The sequence below is a fragment of the Pieris napi genome, chromosome 15 (assembly GCF_905475465.1).
Source record: "Pieris napi chromosome 15, ilPieNapi1.2, whole genome shotgun sequence".
Taxonomy (NCBI): Eukaryota; Metazoa; Arthropoda; class Insecta; order Lepidoptera; family Pieridae; genus Pieris; species Pieris napi.
The window spans coordinates 10,472,642-10,498,922 of NC_062248.1; the positions used below are offsets into that span (position 1 = coordinate 10,472,642).

At 33.5% G+C, this 26,281-nt stretch overlaps 2 protein-coding genes and 1 long non-coding RNA gene across 4 annotated transcripts in view; all 3 read left to right on the forward strand.

The window, feature by feature from the left end:
- LOC125056683 (UHRF1-binding protein 1-like) overlaps nt 1-2,063 on the forward strand; it is a 28,126-nt gene extending 26,063 nt beyond the window's left edge. The window contains exons 27-29 of the mRNA XM_047659941.1: nt 17-309; nt 961-1,072; nt 1,955-2,063. Coding sequence (XP_047515897.1) covers nt 17-309; nt 961-1,072; nt 1,955-1,993 — 444 coding nt within the window. The 3' untranslated portion in view covers nt 1,994-2,063. The remainder of the gene's footprint in view (nt 1-16; nt 310-960; nt 1,073-1,954) is intronic.
- A 1,681-nt stretch (nt 2,064-3,744) lies between these two features.
- Nucleotides 3,745-5,165, forward strand: LOC125056808. Its single transcript, XR_007118117.1, has 2 exons — nt 3,745-4,620; nt 4,652-5,165. It is a non-coding gene; the product is annotated as an uncharacterized LOC125056808 (long non-coding RNA).
- Nucleotides 5,166-6,539: 1,374 nt separating this feature from the next.
- The window catches only part of LOC125056977 (protein kinase C and casein kinase substrate in neurons protein 2), a 100,748-nt gene continuing 81,006 nt past the window's right edge, over nt 6,540-26,281 (forward strand). The window contains exon 1 of one of the 2 annotated variants that reach the window (XM_047660371.1): nt 6,540-6,665. The gene's annotated coding sequence lies outside the window, so the exon portion shown is untranslated. Of the gene's footprint in view, nt 6,666-12,220; nt 12,335-26,281 lie in introns of those variants that run through there. The other variant, XM_047660372.1, reaches the window with a different exon arrangement.

Genomic DNA, 26,281 nt, shown 5'->3' on the forward strand with positions numbered 1-26,281 from the left:
TTGTAAACAATTCCAGGTTCTAATATCCAATCTAAAACTCCACCTAATAGAAGATAGACCGACCAGGTCCATTTCCTCTCCACCACCACAGCCATTAGACTTGGATTTAACTACCCTTCGACTCACGCGGGACACGAAAGGCATTGTCCACTTGGGACCGCCACAAGTTGAGCCTCCGAAGCCACAGAATCCGCCAGAATTGAAAGAGGCTAAAAAGGAGATTGAGAGGTTGAATAAGGAGAACGAGGAGTTGAGGAAACGACTCGCTACTATGGACAGGATTTCGGAGGATAATCGGGAGTTGAGGGCGTAAGTATACTGGGGACGCTTTATTTTATTTTGGTAGCGTATAACAGGGAACAAACGGGCAGGAGGTTCATCTGGCATTAAGTGATACATGGACACTTACATTGCCAGAAGGCTCGCAAATGCGTCGCCGGCCTTTTAGGAATTGGTACGCTCTTATCTTGAAAGATCCTTGGTCGAATTGGTTCGGTAATACTTCCGTGGACAGCTGGTTTCACATAGTGGCGGTGTGGAACTAAAACTGCCTTAAAATACGCTTAGTTGTGGAAGGACGGACGTCGAGGTGACAATCACGTATTCTGCCCTGACGTCCGATGATGAAACTCAGCTCGAGGTTGAGCTCATAATAAATCTTCTAACAGGATCATTTTTTATTAACGTTTTAAATTCTCGTGGATTCCAGTTGCGTCTCTTTTACTGAAGTGGAAAGTGTATTTTCCTTTGCACAAAATATTAAACTGATGTTGGATCTTTATAATAAACGGAAACCTTGCGCATTCTTAAGTTCTCATATTATTTTCATTCACATATATATCCTTTCTATAACATATATTCATAAGTATTTGATAGTCCTCATTGCAACATGTTTGATGAGAGCAAAAAAAAACCTTTTCAATTAAAATTAAATAAAACGATGGTTTTTATAATTTCCAGTGTGGCTGAAGAAGTGTCGGTATTGCGTCATTGCGCACGCGCAGCGCAACAGGAAGCGTCGAAGCTTTTGGCGGATAAACAAGAATTGTTGGAAAGTTTGCGATTGATGATGGTAATATTTTGATGATTTAGTCATTTTTGTAACAAATTATAGAATATTGATTTATATTATAACTATACTAAATTTAAAAAAATTAGTGGCGCTGCCTGTTTAGGTCTGGGACTCAGATTTCTGTATATTGTCAATCTAATAAGACAAGCCTGTTTCCACACGATGTTTTCTATACTATAACTATACTAAATATATGTTAAAATAGTTTAATATTGATTTGATAATATTCCAAAGTTATAAAGAAAGGGACGTTATTTATCTACCTATTTTAAGAAAAAAAAATCTCGAAATGGGATTTTCATTTTGCTGTTTATAAACAAAAAAAGTGCGTGCGTACAAAGAACACATTTCAGAAGTGAAACTTCTTTGGGAAAATAATTTATAACTCTTGTTCATATTTATACAAATCTAAAACTTTAGATTTCCGAGACTTAGAGGGAGGGAAAAAGGTAGGTATTAGGAATTTACTAAATTTAATTGTCATTAAAATGTCACAAAAAAGTGTCGAATTTTAATACAAATTATAAATTTATTTCTTCGATAATAAAACTGAGTGGCATTTTAATTTACAATTCGTCATTTGAGAGTTCAACAAATTATTTTGCATAAAATATAAAATACTAATATTTCGTAAATTCTCTTTACGAAATTTTAATTTTAAAAATATAATTTCTATAAGGTGATTCGCCCTTCTCACTCTCTCTCAATCGGGCTCAATCGTTCTCTCTCTTTTCTTCGACATAAACGCTGAAATCTTCGTGACGTTCCGTAAAAATTTACCCTCATACGCCTAAAGAAGTTTCACTTCAAAAATTCTCAGTTTTTTTAATTCAAAATTCAATATTTAATTTTCCAGCGTTAATACTCTTAATTTGTTTTTAGGAACAAAATATGTCGACAACATCCCGTGGGAAGAGGTAGCGGTCGCCTTGCTCGCTGGACTGTACGGCGTGCTGTCGACATACCAAGGACTAAACATACATATATGTTCCAAAAAATTGAACTCGGGTAAAAGTTTAGTCGACCATTTCAAATATAAAAGTACTATAAACCTTATTTAGCTAAATATGTACTGGATAGTGTGGGACAACGGTGATTTCTAGTGTATTTTTCAAAATGTGACATAACTAATTGAGGTTTATAGTTTCTGAATAAGTTAATTAACTAAAAGGTTAACTTAGTTATCGCATATCTAACTATTTAGGCTGACTTAGCCAGGTTCTGAGACCTGTACGTACCCATAACACGAACACGGAAAATCGACAAAGAATAAATTTTTGTATAGAAAACAATGCGCTGCGCGTGTATTTAGAAATGAAAAAGATAAAAGTGTCTTTCAAGCAGATTATGGAGAGTTGAGCTGTCAAAAATGAAATCATATGAACGTATACTTGACGGAACTATCATAAAATTCGTGCTTCTGACGTTTTTAAATCGACTTCAATACAAAAACAAATACTATAAAATGACCGTTCTAGTACTAAATTCGATCGTTTTTTTATGTATTCTGAAGAATTTTTTTTCTATATGATAACCTACGAGCCGTTAAAACAACGACTGATAATTTAAAGGCTTGGATGAGATTACGAGCGATAAGTTTTTAGGACTGCTAACAAAGAATTGCCAAATATTGGGGTAATTGTATATGTTGAGCGAGCCCGCTTTAAATAATTATCAAGCACCAATTTAGAGCAGCTATTCCCAACCTGGGCTCACGTCCCACAGGGGAGCTGTTTGATTATTAATTTAATTCGAAAATTATTTGGAATTTGCATTTCAGATTTAGTATATGTTTTGAAAATTTACTGTGTTTTGTTAACAATTTCCTGGTAATTTCTTCCTTTAACCTATCATTTACGTTTCTCAAGTGAACAATTCAATTTTTTAATATTAAAAATTATTTATGCCATTGGGGCATAAGAACGTTAGAAACGCTACGGTGGGGCATGGCACAAAAAGCTTAGAGCATTTCGCATTTCATCTATTTAAAAATCTTTGAAAGTATAATGAATTGCAAAATTGCAAATAAACGCTTCTACGCGAAATTTACGTAATTTTGGTAGTACCAAGAGACCACTGGCAACATTTTGAAATGTTGCTATATCAAAAATAAACACTAAAAATAACATTTTACGAAGACTTGTGAACAGTCAACAATGTGTAAAAATTTCGGTAAAGATTGTTCCATAGAATTAATTCACAAGTAATAACACTTAGTGTTTAAATTTCGTGTGGATAAATTCTTTGCCTTAGAAATATGTCGACTATGGGGACGGTTTCTTGGATGGGCTCATGCCCATGAACGGGACTATACATAACAATTATTTTTATATTAATCGTCTCGCCAGTGATCTTATTTATATTGTTAAATAATAACGAAAATATTCGATTTAGATAAATGTCGTTTTGTATCTGTTTAATCAAAGATTGACATTGACAATTGATGTATGAGGTCACATTTCGAAAAAAAACCTTTAATACTCTGAGGTTTAATATTGAGAAAAAATGCAACGCAAACAAAAAATTATGCAAAATCTCTTTCAATATTATTGGTCTTTGAATTTGTATTTTGTAACATAACATAATTGTTTTTTTACGTGTGTCAAGTCTTAAATAATTTTATCGTCAAGATATTGTTATACTTATATACAATTTTCAGTTATTAGAATATTTTAGTTGTTAAATAATTTTTTTGAAGTGTTAAATTGGCGAATAGAAAAAAAGCTAAACATTTTTAAAGACTTAACAGAATTTCTTGTAAAATATAATTGTTTAAAAATGTACTTAAGATTTCGACTGTTCTCCGTGTTTGATGTGCCCTTTAAATTATGCGAATTAACGTAGTTTGTGCCAATACTATGTAAAATAGGTCAAGTGAAAGAAATATTTTTTGTAAGGTCCATTTATTTAATCCTATCAAGTATCATCGGAACTATAAAATTTACCTATTACACTTGATAAATAAGCAATAAGACAGCTGGCTACAGTGTTACCCCGCACGAATATTTTCCCAATAAATAGGGAGATTATGTTTTATATAAAAATATAATCTCCCTATTTTAATATATTTGGTATGTTGAGATTAAAAAAAAACCAGTAGCTTATTATTATAAAAACTCTATATCAAATACTCCCTGTTCGTTAGATATCTAGGAGTATAGTTTATTGGAAATTGTGCCTGTATTGATCATAATCATATATAAAAGCTTGATAAGTGTTGTGTCACTATTATATTATATCAATCGAAGTATATACTCGTAAGTTAGATAGTATTTGATGGTAATTTCTTAATGGGCGTATTTTTCTTATAATTGTAATGTTTTTTGCTACGGTTACTTCATTTATAGCGAATCCTATTAAAGTTGTAGTCATCTTAATATAGTGCAATAATTATGAATTAAAACAATATAATATATACATCATTTTTATTACAATACAATATGTCTATACTTTTTATCTGTACATCATAGCATGTATAAGAAATTGTGTGTCCATTTAAATTTCAAACATAACTAATAAAAAAGGTAAATAGTATTGACTTCTTATAGGTTGTTACATAAATTACTTAAATAACGTTAGTTCCTGGTTTCGTTGTGGATACAAAAATATAATAGGTAACATTTACTAAGTTTAGGTTGTTTAAGAATTGAAATTTTGACTTTATTTATGAAATTATTGCTATCATTACAATTTCGTTTTAATCAAATATTTATTATCCGAGTACTTACTTTCATGATTTATATTGCATATTAGTATGTATAAACCAAAGCCATTCAATAGTGAGGTACTTTTTCATTGATTAGTAAGTACAATTAATTATTATAATCACTAAGGTTTTTAAAGAATTAAAATATTTTATACAAAGTTTACAAAACTTTTTATTTAAACAAATATGAAAGATCTCCATTTCTGAAACTTATTAGGACTTTGTTGCATTTCCAATACATTACGGTAAGAATGTTGTATGTATTGTAACTTGTAAGGGATTTTTATATATCTACTCGTACGCCTATAATATACAAAATGAAATTGTTGCAATATTATGTTTAGTTAAGATGGAATTGTTAAAATTAAATATCATATTCTTTACAAATATTTGTTTTAATTGCTTTAAAAAGCACCAACACCTAATGCATGCGAGCATCTCCTGATCGAGGTCATGCTCAGTAAAACTAAAATTCTCCTTGGAGTGTTCTACTCTCCTTCTCTTTCAGTCGCAGGTTTTGAAAGTACTCTTGAAAGGTTTGCTCCTCTCTATAAAAACATAATAGTTATGGGTGATTTCAACACCTGCTTAATGAAAGACGACTGCCTATCGAGAAAGTTGCTCTCCATCACCGACTCTTATAATCTTCATAACCTGCTACTTAGTGCCACGCACAAAGTTCCGCACTCCTTCCCTATTGGACCTTATATTTACCTCTTCTCCTGACCTAGTTACTAACCATGGCCAACTTCCTGCTGTTGCTTTTTCTCATCACGACCTTTATTTGTCACTCAATCTGAAACCTCCTAAACTAAAACCCACCGAAGACCTAAGACGCAATTTCGCTGCGATTGACACCGAGCGTCCACTTATCAATGCGGCCAGAATCGACTCAATGGTAAAGTTAATTTATTATATGCCTCCATTACTAATCTTCATGATATATGCCCCCTTGAGGCCCGTTAAACTGAAGTATTTACCTGCTCCTTGGCTCAACGATGAAATCAACTTTGATTAAACAAAAAAACAGCGCTAAAGCCAAGATGAGAATGGCCAAAGAACGAGTATTTCACAAAACCTTGCGCAACCGTTGTAATACGCGTTGCCGGGATGCGCAGAAGCGACACATTCACGACTCAGTGTCAAACTTGCCTACTGATATCGAAATAAACAGCCTAAATGTGTTTAAAAGTGGTTGCCTGGAAGAGATCGCTCAAAAGCGATAAGGCCGCCAGTTGCCTTTCATTTAATTTTGTCAATTTTATTATGTTATTGCAACGAAGAATAAATAATAAATTAATATTAGATAGATTATACTTATATTTGCTGTTACGTTATTGAAATTTGTAAAATTATTAATATATAAAATTAAAGTCGCAGTTGCTTTACCTCACTAAAAGTACTTCATAATAATTCAGATAATATTTCTAAATACCCTAGTAGAATTAAGTATAACTAATACGTTTTTTTTTATATAATCGTTAAATAGATGTGAACGAACAGTAGTGAATTTCATTTCTTAAACTTGTAAATAAGTTATAAATGTAGGGAAATGTAATGAATAGAAAATGGTAACATCGACACGTGAGCAGAAAAATAACGTGACTGATAATAATGGCAACATCTTCAGTTATGGCCGTCAGTCAGTTGGAAAAGAAGTTTGTGGTTGTTGCTTAAGCTTCACAAAAAAATATAAGTTTCTTAAATTTCGTGGTAGAGTGTTAATTGACAAATTGATAACATTTTTCGTGCATTAGTGCTTGACTAGATATATCACAATAATTTTCGTGGAATGTTTTTGTGCCTTCAACAGTAATAGGATCAGAGTAGTGATCGCAGTTTAATATTGGATTATAGTTGCTGTTTACACATTCATACATTGCCCAAGTAAGTTGCTTTCTTGTTGTTAAAATAAGTAGGGATATTTAATTAAGAATACTTAAATTCCGATTTTCCGCCACGAACTCGATTTTCGAAGTACTTGTACAAAACCGGAGAGATAACGGCGATTTGAAGCAGATTGCGTTTAATTCTGATAAAATACCTTTCTTCGTGACGTATATAGGTCTAAATATAAGATAGAAGTTACAAATATAACCCCATAAATCTCGGCGTAAAAAGTACAAACTTTAATTGTTGATATAATTGCATGCTCTATTTCCCTCTGAAAGCCAAATCATAACATATTTGAAAGGTGAGCGGTGTTTTCGACTACATTTAGTGCAATAAAGTACCATTAAGACTTTCATAAATACTTCTTTAAATTCATCTTATGTAGATACTGCTTGCATAATAACTTTCTGATTCACAGTTACTGAGTAATCAGAGTGTTTTTACTTATTCTACACCTTTAATTTTTTCGACCACACTATTAAACTATGCTTTTGTCAGCTTAGAAGTTTAATTGGTATTGCATTATATTATGAGTTTATTAAATGAAAACTGTATGTATTGCTGCTGCTTTGAAAATGACGAACCCTTATTTTTAACCTCTGGTGAGTCACAATACCTTACACAGATTACAACTCATGGTATAAAAATTCACTTAATTCAAAAATTATCACTTGTGTACACAAACTGAAATCATCATAATTCTGCAATTCAAGGTTGTTGTTGTGTTTTCTTATTACTCATATTTCGGGTTAACATTCGCATTTATGCTAGTACATTAAACAATTTTGTATTCATTATTGTTAAGTGATGTAACACATGCCATATATATTGCTTAATTATATGGAAACTAAAAATATATTCTTTAAAACAAATAAGTCCTATTCCAATGAATAGGTGAGTGATATTTCACTACGAAAGCAAGTTGTAAATATTGTATGCCGAAAATTGGTAATGTTATAGTGATGATAGTTGTTCAGAGCTTACAGTCTCCACATAATTTCTACAAATATATGCTTTATAGTTATGTAGTATCTTTCTATTAAAGCTTGGACTAAGCTAAATACAATTGCATGTTTATTAAATATTAATAATGTTTTAACATGTCAGTTTTATTCAAGACCCGTTTGGAACTATGATTAGTAACTGATTTATATTATTAACAGGTTTAAAATTGAAGTAGAATAGATTTCAAATTATAGTTATTATACTTATTCTCTTTTTCTATCAGTCACATAATTTTAATAGACTTTGAACCACCTGTTCAATTAGGTTAATGATAATTATATGCTAAGAATTTAAATGGAAATTATAACCAAGGATATAATAATTATTATAAATAGAAATGAACACATTATTATCTACAATGATAACAATGGAAGATTATACAAATTACATTTCACTCATTATGATAATATGTTTCTGACCATTTCACACTCACCTGCTTGTTATAAATTTGCAATTACTTATAAGATTCTTAACTAAAGTTCTATATTAAAATTGCCCTCTTGCTGGCCTTTGATGTTGCATAAGCTATCAGCTTAAATCATATTTATCGTAATTGCTATAGAAACTACTTGCCAGTACTACTATATCTTAAGTGACAGTCACATTAAATATGTTTTTTAGTTACGTCATAAATATGCTGAAAAGCACTACTTGATCTGTGACTGTATTCAATTTCCATTATGGAATTTATTTATTGTTACACTTTATTGGTTTTGTTATTTTTAGGGTGTTTCCTATTTAAGATAAGCATGACAAATAGATAATACATTGGTTAACTTACTGTATTACTAGTCAATTTGTATACTTATAGTATCACACTTTGCTTTCATTTGGAAAGTACGGAGGTCCTGGTATTTGGTCATAAAGTAAAATTATCATTAAAATACAATGTTATAACTCCATAAAAGTGCAGTTAATCTAGCTATATACAGCTTACTTTGAAATTTAGTTTTCCATAACTAAATTATATGGATATTTTGGTAGTATTTATGTAAAAAAATTTAAATTTACTAAACCGATTATCAAGTTCATTGACCAGCCGTAATTTGAATACCAATAAATGTATTGACCGTAACAATACAAATTATTGAATCGGCATTCGGTGACCAATGAGCAAGGCGCGGTCGGCCTTGCTTTGGTTGACCGTAACCAATTCCTCAACTGAATAGTTGAATACCATAGATGCAGTTATGTAGGGCGAAAGGCTGCCTTGACTGGTGGCAAATGTTAAAGGCACTAATAGTTACCAAAAATTTATTAAAAATAGCTTAGGTGTATATTTTCATTTCTGATTCCCTTGAACTTTATTGCCATTACCATATATGTAATTAATGCTTGTTTTACGCCTTCTTCACCCACAAGGGCAAACATCTGTGATATAATATATGGGATAGAGTTAAGGCCCTATCCCAGCACGAATTCCTGTGTCAGTGTCTCGGGGTGGACTGCGGGGCGCAGTGGAGAGCTGGAGCACTGAGGCGCGCCGGCCCGTAGTAATAATTAGTTATGTAAAACATTAAATTAATGTAACTTTATCAATTTTTTTCTGAAATGGATTACTTGGCTCGATATAAAATATATCGTGTAAATTTCAATATCATGTTCTAAATAGGTACATTTTAAAATTGGCTATGTTTGGATTCCTTTCTATCGAGCGAAGTTATTTAAATTGTGCATCGATCTTTCAAAATGGATACATAAACTACTCAACTCCACCATATATTTTTTCCATTCGCCCTACTTCAAGAAACGATGACGTAAAATGGAAAGAAACAATGTATTTTTTTGGAGTTTGGCGACCAGATAGGTCCTTAAGTGTGATTTGCTCTACCATTGGTTCTCAATTACTCTGTTGTTTATATTTACCCATATAAATTTATGATCGCTTTCAAGCCTCAGTTATTAAGATATTTTTCGCTCGTTTATTATCAATGTAACATGAGAGTGATAAGCGCAATTTAATAGCCATTTCAGGCTCACGTTTACGCCTTTTCTCGCCGTAGTAATTCAACTTTACTTCGAACAATGAAACAAATTATTTACTTTAATATGTCATTTGTAAAATACGCTACAGCCAATGGAGTAATATTTCGATAGTGTAGTACGATGGTAAATATAAAATTCATCGGCCACCTGTTATGCAAATTGATTTATATGCCTTTATATATTACGCAAATCCATCGTACTATCGGAATGTTTACTTTCATAACACATTTACGAGATTCTTGACAATACATAATCAATAATTTCATCATTCATTTTCAATTTTATAATCCGGATTATAGTAGTAATTAAAAAAAATAACATATAAAAATAATATGCCCAAATAGTTTGGGCCTCAGATTTCTATATCTAGTTCATGATCAGTTGTTAATTTAATAGGCAAGTAGGTGATTAGGCTCCTGTGTCTGACACACGCCGTCGACTTTTTTGGTCTATAAGGATTCCTTACGATGTTTTACTTTACCGCTAGAGCGAATGTTAAATGCGCACATAGGAAGAGAGTACAGTGCACAGCTGGGGATCAAACCTACGACCATAGATATGAGAGTCGCGCGCTGAAGCTACTAGGCCAACACTGCTCATAGTACTGCTTACAGTAGTAATTAGACCACACTAGAATTAGAATATTAAAGGGTTTCAATGGTATTTCATATAAAATTAAGGCACTAGTCGAAATAGAGAGCCCGTCCCTTCATTAGTAATATATGTAGATTGTAGATTGCCGGCATTTTTCAGAATCACCAGAGATAAACGGAAATAATAATAATTTTTACCCTGTTACATCAAACAGTATCCTTATTCAACTAGTTATGACACATTAGTATTTCCTAATTCTAAACAAAAGCATTCATTATCTAGTTTTATAAGTTACAAGTCCTTCATAGAACTGATATTTGTATTGTACATTTCATAGTTGGTAAATAACATCCGAAATTGCGTCTTAACGACGTATTTAGAATGTTCTAATGAAATCGTTAAGATATCTTTGAGATATATTTAATTAGAATTTATTACAATGGGACTGTTATTTGGGTCTGTTTACAAATGACTGTTTTAATTAAGAAGTTTATTATTAAACGTTATATGCCTTCCCAAAAGTTCAAGATCATCTTGATTAGTTATATATTAGTATTGTTCATTCATTACTGTACTTACAAATAAAGTCACAATGAATAGTTTGTTTTATTTAATAGAAATTTTATGATACATACAATTTATTTCTTCAACCAAGAATACATACGAAACAGTTATAAGTTAAATGTCCAGTCGAAGCTAAATGTATGCTTGTGAAGAGAGATTATGGGATAATTGTGGGTATGATTTCTCATAAGTAAATAAATAATTAAAATAAAAAACTAAAGTTGTCCAATATTAATGCAATGTTACTTTTGATATAAGAATGATACAAATGTATCCTTTTAATTAGGGATGCATCCGATACCGATACCGATATATCGGCGATACTTTGGGTTTGCCGATATATCGGTATCGGCGATATTTTAATTGCCGATACAACGATACTTTTCAAATTTCGCGCTTTAAAAAAAGTAATGTAAACGCGCATCTTGTTTGATCTGGTGTGTGGGAAACGAGGCACGGACTATCTATGCCCCTCATACCCGCTTAGTCCCCGCGTATTCCATTTCGCTAGACACTTTAGTTGGTTTTTAACTGCTATCGCGCGTAGTATTTTTTCAATACCAAATTAAATAAAATACAGAATTACAAAAATCTTATCAATGTTAATTTTAACTATTAACAGTTATTTATTTTATTTTAATTTAACTATTACTCTTAATTCTTGATTTAATTCACTAAACCTTTAATCTTATTAAAAGTTTGTGACTGTTTATATTTAATAATAAAGAAGAAAAACTTTAACCAAACTTGATATATTTTACCTTAATTTGAATTCAATAAGCATTAGTATCGGTATCGGTATCGGAATCGGCGATATTTCTATAAGAGTATCGGTATCGTATCGGCAAAAAGGCGTATCGATGCATCCCTACTTTTAATACATGAGGTGTTTATTTTCGCACTGATAACAAAGCTTCACCTATTTTAAAGCTCTGTTTATGTGGTGGTAACAACACCAAAACTCTACCAATTGTATCAATTAATAAATAAATGTATACAGTATGTCACAATATACAGTGGCTTAGATCTTCACGGAGAAATAAATAAATACGTTATAAGTTTTTCCAGAGATACATAAACCGATTCCATAAAGTATAGACCAAGAAGTAGTAAGTAATACTTGTTAAGGAAATATTAAAGTTGTTTTTAGTCAAATGAAACTAATTTGTGTTTTTTTTCGTACACAAAAGGATATGTGCTATTACAATAATTCGATCTACAATTCCAAACATATATTGTGTAAGCAGGTTTCTCCAATTAAACAAAAAAAACTAAACATATCCTGCGATGACCCCGCTGATTTCAACAAGTTCAGGAAAACGGTTATATATTATCCGCTTCATATTAGTAGTTGTTCGCTTTGTCGGCGTTTTGCAATTCGAATTATATCCGGATGTTGAAATTTGACCGGAACTACTTGCCGGTGCGATTTTGTGCTAGAAGAATTTTAGTTTAGTATACTCGTTGTGGTGCTCGCGAGTTTTTGGTGCTGTGATTGTTTTAATTTGATCGCGGTAAGATTTTAATTAATCTAAACTAATATTATTAGGAGGAAAGATTTGTATGTACCTACTACTGTATCGATTATAAAGAAATCTTTGACGGTTTTTTTTTCAGTTATTAGCTAGTCTTAAATATAGTTTTTGGAACTGTTTTGTTTATAGAAGTAGAGTTCTACGCTTTTTAATAGAATCTCACCAGGTCTTAAAAGCAATCGTTGGAAATACTTATAAAGAATTTATTTATTACTCCGTGAAGATTGAAGCCATTATATATTGTAACGTACATTTATTTATTAAAACAACTTGGACATTACAGACTTTTGGTGGTGTTAGACCCACCACATAAACAACATCATTAAAATAGGTGAAGCTTTTTGTTATCAGTGCCATTTTTTTTATTATTCTTATATAAAAAGTTATCATAATATAAGAAAGAAAAATTAAATCAAAAGAGCTTCAAAATACTTTTTTAGACAGACCAAGATTACTTTTATTACATTTGCGCTCTCTTCTTAAAATAATCTTCTTCTCAGAGGACAAAGCAGTGTTGGTCTAGTGGTACAGTGTGTGTCACATCCCAGAGGTCGTAGGTTTGTTCTCCGTTTGTACACCAATGACTTCTGTCTATGTGCGCATTCAACACTTGCTCGTTATGTGAAGTAGAACAGCGTGTACTGAGACGGTCACAGCGTAAAGTTGCCATAAGAATTGCTAGGGCATACCGTACCGTATCCTGTGACGCGGCATGTGTCATAGCCGCCACTCCGCCTTGGCATTTGGAAGCTTTGGCTTTGGGTGAAATTTTTTGGAGACTAGCTGAAGCCAGGAGTGGTGGTTTTGACCCACCTCTGGAGGTAGTCAAGGTCTGGAAGGAGGAGTATCGCCGCCTAATTTTGCTAGAATGGAGGGATGAGTTAAGTGAATGTCGGTTTGGTTTACAAACCGTTGATCTTATTCGTCCCTTCTTGAAACACTGGGTGGACCGACGGTGGGGATCGCTTTCCTATCGGCTCGTTCAGGTTCTCTCTGGGCATGGATGCTTTGGGAGTTACCTGCATCGAATCGTTGGGAGAGAATCGACACCTGCTTGTCATCATTGTGACTGTAGAGAGGATACGGTGAGGCACACTGTTGAGGAGTGTCCGGCTTGGGACGGCTTTCGCTCGGTCCTTGCTGATAGCATTGTTGGCAATCTGTCGCTTCCACTAATTATCCAAAGAATGGTGGAAGCTGACAATGACGGCCCATGGAATGCCTTCAAGGCTTTCTGTGAGGCCGTCATGACTGAGAAAGAGAATGCGGAGCGTCAGCGCGAAAACAATTCTGATGCTCCGCCGGTAAGAAAACGACGACTGGGGCAGCGACGCCGTGCTTTCGCACGTCTGCCCTAAGTTAAGATGATGATGATTTGTTCGTGGGAGGAGTCACGTTGATATTGTGGCATTCGCGTTTTGGCGGGGGTAAGGATAGGGCACAGCTGTTACCTGCCTCCGCCCTTTGGCGAGCCGAAGGCATCCGTCAGGTTTTAGTGGGTAGGTGTGTATATATTATGTCTGAGTCCCACATAATCCCTGCTGGAGTAAAATTCAGCAGGGATATGCGTAAAAGCATTTCCTGACGTTAAAAAAAAAAAAAAAAAAAAAAGTAGAACAGCGTGTGATTGGCACAGAAACTGCCGCTGCAGAAGTTGTTACTGAAATCTCAGATTCTAGCTTACTCAGACCTAAAAGGTTGTAACGACACTGATTTTCTCAGAAGAATGTCGGCGCATATTTTTGTTCAATGATTAGTCACCATTGTAGCCGTAACGAGGTCGCGATTCAGCTTACTCGGTAATTAACTGCACGATAGATGCGTTAACTAAGACATGCAACATTGCGTTGTGCGTTTGCGCATTGGTTAGAATGCAATTACTTAATAGACGTAAGATATACTAGATCGTAATGGAAAGGCTTCGATGCGAATGTTTTAATATGTAATTTTAATGAAAGATTCTACATGACATCTGATATCTGACAATTGACAACTTTACGTGGTTATTAGAGGCAAGATTTAAAAATCGACAGACTCTCTCGACTATTATTATTAAGTATTAATATAGTATTCAAAGGGATATATGAAAACTGTAAAATTTATACATAAATCTCTAAGGCATTATCTGCCGCGCACCACCTCTTTGTAGAATCAGCTGCCAGGTATTTCCGAAAGGGGCCTTTAAGAAAAGAGCGTAACATTCCGTGAAAGGTCGGCATCACATCCGGCGTTGCAGGTGTCCATGGGCGGTAGTTATCACTTTATTTAAAGTGACCCCAATTTGCCCCCAGACCCATTAAAAACCAATTCCTAAAATGCTTAGCAACGCCCTTGCATTTGCAATTGTGAATGTCTAACGGCAGTGATATCTTGACGTCAGATTAACTCCTGCCCATTTGTCCGCTATTTCATAGTGTTATGTGGTCCCCACTATATTATTAAACTTTCAACTGTTATTTTTTGCCTTGTATAAGTTTAACCATATGTTCATGTAGTGATAAGTTATAGTTAAGTACCTAATGACATTGTTTGTTCCCCTAATGTATCCCTACTCCTACCCAAACCTTTAAGTACCAAATCCCGATCCTTTCAAAGGCACTTCTATTCCATATTCGAACTCCAACGTTAGTTTTTGTAAACATAATTTTAAATAAAGTTTGTTAGTTTTAAAAACAAGTTTTAGTCACTGCCTCATAACAAATTTGGCGCAGTCGGTAGGATCTACTTGTGTAGTAAGACGAAGCAAACGTACAAAGGACTAGCATCGCCTAGTACGGTAGCCTTAGGCTTTTAATAGTTTTCGCCGATACTATGCTCTTGTGGTTCGTGTTACTGTGGTAAGTGGCATTTTACTTGTGGCTCATTCTTTTCCTATATTTCCATATTTTGTGTGTTTTATATATATTATCCTGTATTACTATATCTTATATTTCATTTAATTACATTATTCATATTTAACTACACACGCATTCTACATTTTAATAATCATCATGTCATTAAAGACCGAAAGCATAATGAAGGCATCACCAGTTAATATTCAAACTCTTATAAATCTTATTCCTATATTCGACACAAACAATCACGATGAAATTTACGGTTACATTAGGTCCTGTGATACTGTGTTTAAACTGTCATCTCCGTTTGAACGGGAGACTTTGTTAACTTGTGCTCTAAATAATATTAAAGGCATCGCGGCCTCAGAAGTTCGGTGTAAAACTTACGAGACGTGGGATGAACTAAAGAGATTTCTTATTGAGAGATTCGCGAATACCAAGACGATTCAACATTTGAATTTAGAACTTCAATCGATTTTCCAGAGACATGATGAGTCCTTAACCCAATTTTATCATAGAGTAGATCTTTGTCGTTGCAAAATCTTAGAAAAACTACACTCAGAAATTTGCGATTCAACATTAGACGGACGTGTAGCAACCACCGAGGAAACCGCCTTAAGCATATTCCTCAACGGTCTCTCTACAGACATGGGTATAATGCTCAGAACAAAAGGTTTCGATACCTTGAGAGAAGCAGGTCGTTTTGCAATGCAAGAAGATCAAATTAGGGCTATGAACAAAGCTAGGCAATCTTTATTTAGACCAGTTCCAACTCCTAGGCCAGCAATTAGGAGTAATGCATATCAAAATAATTACCAATCTATTAGAAACCCAAATATTCCATTCAGGCCTCCTAATCCTAGATTTTCTCCAAAGACATGTGCTTATTGTAAAAATATTGGGCATTCAATAAACGAATGTCGCAAGAGAGCATACAACGAGCAAAATAAACAACGCGCTCTCCCTGCACCAATCCGCCATTTAAACTTAGAAGCGACCAACGAAATGAGCGACCCGTTGGAAATCGCTACCAGCTCCTACTCGATGAACCCAGCTCTTTAGACTATTCAATGCTTCCTCAAATTCCAAAATCAAGTCGAGTGTTACAAAGCACTGTGCCTGCATCCTTGCATAATAAACCAGCCTATCGGAGGCAATGCAAAGAAGCTTGCACACAGACAGATTTCGAAGCTAGCTTTATGCAGACCTACAAACAGGGTAGCCAGTCCCAAACCTTTGGTCATAATACGGATTCTACTATTTCTTATAAGCACGATGAATCTCCAAAATCCTCTGAATCTAAAAATCGCACTGTATCTTCTAACCCCACTGTATCTCAAAATATCGCTGAATCTTGTAAACCCGCTGTATCTCATACTACTACTAAATCGAATTCAAAATACCATTATAAAAAAAATAAACGTAAGTCGAAATCAAACAACAAGAATATTAAATCTTTTTCAATCTCTGCTTTAAATGATATTCCTCCAGAAAATCTCTTACATGCTACATTTTACATAGATAATAAACCTGTGACTCTTTTAATTGATACCGGTGCTGGTATATCTGTCATACGTAAAGATAAAATAGGTTTAGCTTGCATTAACGAATTAAATATAGTTTCTATTCAAGGTATTTCCAGTTCTCAATCTCAGATGCTGACCTTAGGAACGGCAAATATTTCCCTTGACAATTTACCTAAACATAAATTTCATGTTGCAAACCTTAACATAAAAGCTGACGGTATTTTAGGTAATGACTTTATGACTGAATATGACTGTAAAATTGAAGTACAATCGAAAATCTTAACAATTGGCGTCAAAAGTTATGACTTATTTTATTTACATGAAAAACTACAAGATTTAAATTCACAGAACTATACTGTATCCCTCGAAAAACAAGTAATTAACAAACGATCGGAAACAGTAATTAGATGTACAACAAATTCTATGAATTTTGGCGAAGCAATCGTTGAAAAACATACATTAGATCATGGCATTATTATTCCACGCTCATTAGTGACCGTCGCAAACAACTCTTTTCTTACAACTTGCATTAATTTAGACAAACAAGATAAGATTATTAGCACTCCTTCCATCCCTGTTACTATTTTTGACTTTGACAAACATACTAAGGAACAAACTCAACATGAGATAAATAATTTTAATTGTATTTCCCAAACAGATCGTCAGAGCAAAGTTTGGTCCCTCATTAGAGGCGACCATTTAAACAAAGAAGAATCAAACTCCCTAAATAAAATCGTAATTGAATATTCTGACATATTTTATACAGAAGGTGACAAACTGACATTTACAAACCATACTAAGCATACTATTCCTACCACATCAAATATTCCAATTAATACGAAAACATATAGGTTTCCACATATACATCAACAAGAAGTAAAAACCCAGGTCGATAAAATGCTAAATGAAAATATAATACGTCCGAGTACTTCACCATGGAGTAGTCCTATCTGGGTAGTCCCTAAAAAAGTAGACGCCTCCGGCAAACAAAAATGGCGCGTCGTTATCGATTATCGTAAACTTAATGATATAACCATAGGTGATAGTTATCCTTTACCTAACATTACAGATATACTCGACAAGTTAGGACATTCTGTTTACTTCACTACTTTAGATCTCGCCTCTGGATTCCACCAAATCGAACTCGAATCAAACGATATTCCTAAAACTGCCTTTAATACTCCGTATGGACATTATGAATTTTTAAGAATGCCATTTGGATTAAAGAATGCTCCAGCAACTTTTCAACGTGCTATGGATAGCGTACTCTATGGATTACAAGGTGAACGTTGCTTTGTCTTCTTAGATGACATAGTAGTCTTCGCCTCTAGTTTACAAGAACACGAACAAAAGCTATACGAAGTCTTCAATCGACTTAGGAAAAATGGCTTAAAAGTTCAACCAGATAAGTGTGAATTCCTTAGGAAAGAAGTAGCCTATCTAGGGCATATAATTTCTAGCGAAGGTGTAAAACCTAATCCTGATAAAGTTCACGCAGTCGATAATTTTCCAGTTCCCAAATCATGCAAAGACATCAAGTCTTTCCTTGGCCTAACCGGCTATTATCGCCGTTTCATTTCTAATTTTAGTAGTCTAACAAAACCTTTAACTAGTCTCCTTAAGAAAGATGTTCCTTTTGTTTGGGGTGAAACTCAACAATCAGCCTTTGAAGAATGCAAACATCTCCTTACCAATCCTCCTATTTTACAATATCCTGATTTTACTAAAGAATTTATTTTAACAACAGACGCTTCTCTTCATGCGATTGGCGCTGTTTTATCGCAAGGGCAAATAGGTAAAGATCTACCTATTGCGTATGCATCACGTACTCTCAACAAAGCAGAATCAAATTATTCCACCATTGAACGTGAATTATTAGCCATAGTTTGGGCTGTTAAGCATTTTCGTCCCTATTTATTTGGTAGAAAGTTCAAGATCGTTACCGATCATAAACCATTAACATGGCTTTTCTCTATAAAAGACCCTGGAAGTCGTCTCGTTCGCTGGCGTCTCAAACTCGAAGAATATGAATACGAAGTAATTTATAAAGCTGGTAAAAATAATACTAATGCCGACGCACTCTCTAGGCCTTCAATTCTTAACACAAATACTATTGACTTAACTTGTGACAAAAATACTGATAAGAACGAAATCGATTCTCACGACGACTATTTACAATTAAACTATCAACACTTTACAGAAATTTCAGATTATAGTTTCGACACTCCAAATCTACATATTTCACCAGATAAGCTGTTAGACGAACGACATAAAGACATATTTATTGCTATTTCTTGTGACATTTCCGATAAGAACAATCTTTACAACGAAGCTATTTCAATGTGTTCTCAAGTGGAACCATTTCTAAAAAAGTCTAAAGCACTCTACGAAACTGACTTATTGGTTTCCAACAAAAAACAAAACATTTACTTTAACTATTCTCGACCCTTATATTTCGATCCTTGGGATTCTGAAAGCTATTTTAAGTCACTTCTTAGCTGTTTACAGAATAACGATTTGAAATCACTTTACGTACCTGACTTAAAAGATGACGCAACTTGTAAATTAAAAGGCAATGAACAACTACATATTACATCTTATTTAGCAGACATTTATAATTGTAAGATTACTATCTGTGAAAACAAAGTGAAGACTCCTAATCCTGAAGATATTCCTTCTATTTTAAAATCTTTTCATGATGACCCTTTGTCTGGTCACCGTGGTATAGTTGAAACCACACGAAAAATAAGATCAGAGTATTTTTGGAAAGGTATGACCGACACTATTAAAAATTACATTGACAAATGTCAAATTTGCCAACGGAGTAAGATACAAAGAAAAACTTATAAAGCTCCAATGGTAATAACTTCATCATCCACTGAACCTTTTGAACGTGTCTCTATCGACTTAGTTTCTTATTCGGAAGTAACCCATGACTCTAATAAGTACATCTTAACCTTACAAGATGATTTAACAAGGTTTGTACAAGCTTATCCTATTGTAGATAAACAAGCAATTACCGTAGCAAAGACTCTATTAATCTTCTGTCAACATTACGGCGTTCCCAAACGATTTCACTCAGATCAAGGAACAGAATTTGTAAATAGCATCATAAAACAATTAATGAAATTGTTAGGTTCAAATCATACATTGAGCACAGCTTACCACCCTCAAAGTAATGGTTCTATAGAACGTTTCCATGCTACTCTTAGAGATCATATACGATCGTATCATAAGAAAAATAATTGCAATTGGGATCAAATAATTCCTTTCGCAGTTATATGTCATAACACAGCAGTTAATCAATCATTGGGTTTCACGCCTCATGAATTACTTTTTGGGTATAAACCTCGATCACTCTACTCTCTAAAAGAATTAAACGAATATACAACCTGTGATTATTTACATGATCTTAATGAACGACTCAAAGTTTCTCGTGACGTTGCTTTACGTAACTTACAAGCGATGAAGGAAAAAGCTAAAGAACGTTATGATAAAAATATTAGAAACATCGCTAAGTATAACGTAGGCGATTACGTAATGCTCAAGGTGCCTAACCCTAATAACTTAGATTCGAAATGGGAAGGTCCTTATCTTATTGTCAGAATAGGATTCAATGAAAATTACATTATCAGAAAGAATGGAAGAAACCAAATAGTGCATGCAAATCGTTTAAGACCATCGCACGAATCATAAATTATTTAGAATAATTATCGTTACTAGATTTTTTTTTACAAACCAATTTTAATTCTATTTCAGTTTACCAATTGCTATGGCATTTCCCAATACTATATCCGACGGAGAGGAGAATCCTAATTATATACATTCGTTTTATACACACATGAATAATCCTTATTTTAGTTTTATCATATGTTCTATAATAAAAAAATTATTTTACATTATACTATACAAAATTTATATAATTATAAAGAAAATAGTTACAAATAGGTTTAATTCTAATTAGAATTCTGAATAGGTCGTAGTCTAATTCTTGAATATTATTATATTTCTTTCAATATTATATTTTACAAAATAGTTATTTCCATATTTCAGGTACTCCACAACCTTTGTTGTCGGGGATACCCACATACAAAATATACCTTCAAACTCAGGACTATATTATGAAGAAGTTGGTGAAGTTCTAGTGTCGGAAAGTTCTTGGAAACTCATTATATATAGAGATATCGAACCATTATTCTTATCGAGGGATTCTCTAAAACGATTAGTAAATAGTTATAATTTTATAATCAAACAAAATTCTAATTTACCTAACGTCGATACTACCAGTTCTTTTATTAAATTAAGTATTATGAATATAGACTCAAGGTTGGATGAATTTCAATATTACACAAGCGACAAGCGTTTCAAGCGCGAACTTATAGACGGTCTAAGCTCAGTTCTAAAATGGCTCATTGGTACACCAGACGCAAAAGATGCCGAATACTATAATGAATGTATAGATCTCTTAGAAAAGCAACAAATTTCTACGAATGATATTTTAAAACAACAACTCCAAATTCTTTCTTCAACCATTACTAACTTTAACAATACCATTTTAAAAATTTCATACGATGAACACATGATCAATGAAAATTTAATGAAAATTAACTCCTATATTAACTCAACGAATACTTTACTTTTTAATCTCAGTGTATCTGAACAGATCTCAACTGTTTCTATACAAATTCTAGAACTCGTCACGTCTCTAGAAAAACAAATTGATGATATCGTTGCGAGCATTTTATTTATTAAATCGGGAGCAGTTCATCCTTCGGTCATATCGTCAGTAAGTCTTTACAAAGAATTATTAGCATCAAGTCATGCTAGAACATCAGGTAACCTAGTGGCAACCGTGAGTCTTCAAAACATTCATAAAATTCTAAACTCTGCCACAATTACATCATATATTTATATGAACAAAATTATATATATATTAAATTTTCCTTTAGTCAAAAATGACATACTTACCTTATACCATTTAATTTCAATTCCTATAAAACATCCTGAGTCCTCCTTATATTCCACAATCCTACCTGAGCACATGTATCTTGCTATCAGCAAAAACAGTCAACGCTACCTGACGACGAACTCCGTGGATAAGTGTCATGAATTCTCTCCAAACCTTCATGTATGCAGTAAGGTCACAATCTTCAACTCAAACGCACAACCAATCTGCGAAGTCTCCATCTTGCTGACGAATTCTAAAGACATACCTCAAAACTGCGAGGTATCCACATTCTCTGCGCATTTCAACACATTTCATCCATTAAAAAATAACAAATGGATTTTCATACTTTCGAAGAAAATTACATATGCTATGGAATGCAACGGAAAAACTACACATGGCGAAATATTTGGACACGGAATAATTCTGCTACAACCTGCATGCAAATTTTATACACCAATGGTTACACTCATCGCTGAAGACTCGAAATCGAAAAACATAAGTCATCCCATTGTTACTGTCGACGTGGAAAATCGCTGCATCGAAGGAACTCCAGATCTTTATAATCCAAGACTCGTACCTATCCAAATTAACGATGTTTCCTTAGACTCTCTCAATACTATTAAAGACGAGATCAAACATCACTCTAAAATACTAAATCAAGACAAATATATCATTCAAGAACATCCATACAATTTCACTCTAATGAGTTTATCACTTGGATCAGTCCTTCTTATTTATACTCTTTACAAGTTTTGCAATTGTTGCAACCTCTTCAAATACTTTTACCCAAGAAGAAACCCTCACGAACAAGGATGCATTCAAATATTTAATAATTGCTTCGACCAATCCCGAAGACGACAACAAATAGAAATCCCGATGTCTACATACAATACGACGACGACGACGACGGCTTGCATCAGCTCGGACGACGAGGAAGAGGACGCCCAACAAACTTCTTCAAAAAGTTCACGCCAACAGGCGCAACCTTTATTTTAAGGGGGGAGGTGTTATGTGGTCCCCACTATATTATTAAACTTTCAACTGTTATTTTTTGCCTTGTATAAGTTTAACCATATGTTCATGTAGTGATAAGTTATAGTTAAGTACCTAATGACATTGTTTGTTCCCCTAATGTATCCCTACTCCTACCCAAACCTTTAAGTACCAAATCCCGATCCTTTCAAAGGCACTTCTATTCCATATTCGAACTCCAACGTTAGTTTTTGTAAACATAATTTTAAATAAAGTTTGTTAGTTTTAAAAACAAGTTTTAGTCACTGCCTCATAACAATAGTCTATTTTCCACCCAAAAAGTATATATATATATATATATATATATTAATCTATACGAAAACCAATAATACAATGCCATTAAAAATGTTATTACTTCAATCATTCTTCATTCAACAAATTGAGTACAAATTCAAATAGGCAATTTAGACCAATCATTTTTCTTCAACAAACATAGGCTCGAAACAATCGCAATCGATTGAATATAATTAGTACGTATTCAAAACGACTCATCATCAATCTACAGGTATGCGGGAGAGTCACGATTTAAACTGGTTTTATGTCTCGCGGCTAGTTATTTAACCTGCTCACTATAGAAACCTAGTTTTAATTTATTTATAACTTGCATAAAATTATACAAGAAAATATGACACAAATTTTTACACACAAACGTCAATTGTATTAGAACATAAGTAAGCTAAAAAGGCAAAACACATCCACATAGGCCTCAAACAGCAAACTATTTTAATGCGACTGTAAGCATTTTCTTTCCGGACCCTAACAGCTTTTTCATCAAATTCATGTATTCATATAGGTAACACAATGTACACTTATGAACGTTAATTAAGAAATACATATTTAATGCTTCTAATTTTACATTTACTGGCAGTTCTCAAATCAAGGGCGTAGAACGGACGAGAAGAACTGGCAATAAACTGTTCTTTTCAATAGACCAAAATCTACCTAACTGGCAAATAAAAACCTAGTGGTTTCTTAGGAATTCTACCTTTTTGAAGGAATGCTGCAATATCCTAAAAAAATAACAAGTTCAAAGTCATGTAAATTATGTTTGGTATTCATTCTTATTAGGATGGAAATATTTCAACAAAAAGTGCATGTTTAACCTTGGCAATGATCGTGATTGGCTTGCGGTATCTTGTGGTTAAACCTCTCAAGATAGAAATATATTAACAAGTTTGGTACTGTCGTGTCTCGACTTATTCCAGGTGTGATGCTTTCCTCTTAGTCTGTGAAATTACGTTTTGATTTATACTATAATATAATATACGAAATACTTTTTGAAGTGAAACTTCTTTAGGCGCATGAGGGTATAGTTTTTAAGCATGAAATAATAATATTATTCACACAAAGCTGTGCAGCGTTTTTGTCGAAGGGAGAGAGCGATTGAGACCGATTGAGAGAGAGTGAGAAGGGCGAACGTAGCATGAAGCAAATAACCATGGAGCGAGAGTAGGGAGCAAGCAAGTGGGAAAGAGAAAGAGTGAACGTCGCATCACGCGCAGTTCCATGGAGCGAGAGGTGGGAGAGAGCTTTAGTGAGAAAGATTGAGAGAGCTCTCACTCTCAATCTTACACAACATAACATTTTTATATTTTAGCATGATATATAATCCGCATCAATGATTGTTTTCATCTATTTTTTTTTGTTTTGTTTCCACAAGTATTGCAAAATTAAAGCAATATGAAATGTATTCTTTGTTTTGTTTCTCATTTCTCAACCATTCTATCACAATGTGCCAGGGCACAGCTAGTATATTATATGTTTTGAAATATGCCCTTAGATTTTAAATATTTACGTATTTATTTTAGAGTGACCTCGTTCGTGTTCTCAAATATCGTTAAATCAACAGATCGTTGGAACAAATTAAAGTAATACGCTCTGTTGCCTACAAATATTATTTTTGTTACAAGATTTGGTATTTATAATTGGCGTACGAAAACCACATTTCGTTCAAGTTTATATCCATCATTTATGTTATGATGTGATGTGAAAGTAAAATACGGAATGAGTATTTTTTTTAATTAAAGTGATTATAAATATCAGTTATCAAGAAATATGAGGATATTTTATTAACAGGGATAATTTGTGAACAAACAAACACTTGCTTATTAATTTGGAAGCCTAAATATTTTTTTGTAGAACATGGGCAAACGGGCAGGAGGCTCACGTAATGTTAAGCGATAACATAACACATGAACACTCAATGCCAGAAGGCACGCAAGTGCGTTGCAGGCCTGTTAAGAACTGGTACGCTCTATTCTTCAACGGCCCTAAGTCAAATAAGGTTTAAATCACATATATTTGTTACATAGAAAAATTAACACTTGAAGTTATCAAATAGTAAGGTTTATAATACGGAGAAAATTTTATAACCTTTGGCTTTCTCATTCGATCTGGCAACTTTTTCCTAAGATTATTTCTTAGTAAAATTATGTAACCCACTTCGTGATTAACGAAATGTTGTCTCATTCCAAGCTTCTTAAATTCTGTGTCTTGCTAGTTAATTGTCAGCTATTTAGTGCTAAATAACTGGATATCTTTGCAACTCAGCCAAATATAGAGTGGAATGTGCAGACTAGCTCTCACAATTCAACTAGTTGCTACCCGATCTGATTGCTCCAACCTATTTTGTATGAGCAGTAATCACATAGTATTTCTATATGTAATTTCCGGTTGTTGATATTTTTGTTTATATTTAGTAGATTGGGTGAAACAATTGAAAAGTAAGCTCAATTTTAGTTCATATTCGACGTTTCGAGCGCTTATATTAAGTAATGTCCCGGAATCTTAGGAAAGGCTTGATCTTCTGTATATGTTCCTATACGATTTAAAAAACAAATAGCCTGTGTTCGAGTGCTACATAATCAGGATTACATTACGTCCATGCCATTATGTTTAACGTCAGTACACGACCTCCGACGAAGAGAAGACCTCCAAATTCTTCCACTTTTCTCTCATCCATGCCAACATTTTCCCATCCTTCCCCTGCTATTATATATTCCATCTTCCCAGGTTTCTGGTGGGCATACTCTACTATATACTTTATAATAAATTTGAATTACCTCAATTGCAGCGCTACCTTTTATACCGGCAACGACCAGAAACACCCTACTGCTTTCAGTTCCTCCTACATTTAATCACTAAACTATCCATTCATTATTAATTCGGCTACGTGCACTGCACTTTTTCAACATATTCAATTCTCCTTCAAACATTGTTAAAACACTATCAGACATTCACAAAATTAAGCCGATTTTAACACAAGAGCTTCAGTTACAGACACACAAATACAAACCCTACACGCATTCTCTCTGTGTATATTATTGTTTACTCTGTAAATTTGAATTGGCGTTTCGATTAAATAATATTTTTTATTAGTTAAGTTAGCTGTAAGGTTTTTCTAAATAAATAAACTATTAGTGCAAACGGATCTGTAGTAACTTATGTTTTCACTTAATTTCTATTAATATAAATTTTTACATAAAAACATTTTAGCTTCGGGTTTTATTATACTTTATATAGTAGTAGATGTTTTGAACCTGTGTTAGTTTTCTAATTATATAACATTAAATTGGTAGCGTGACCA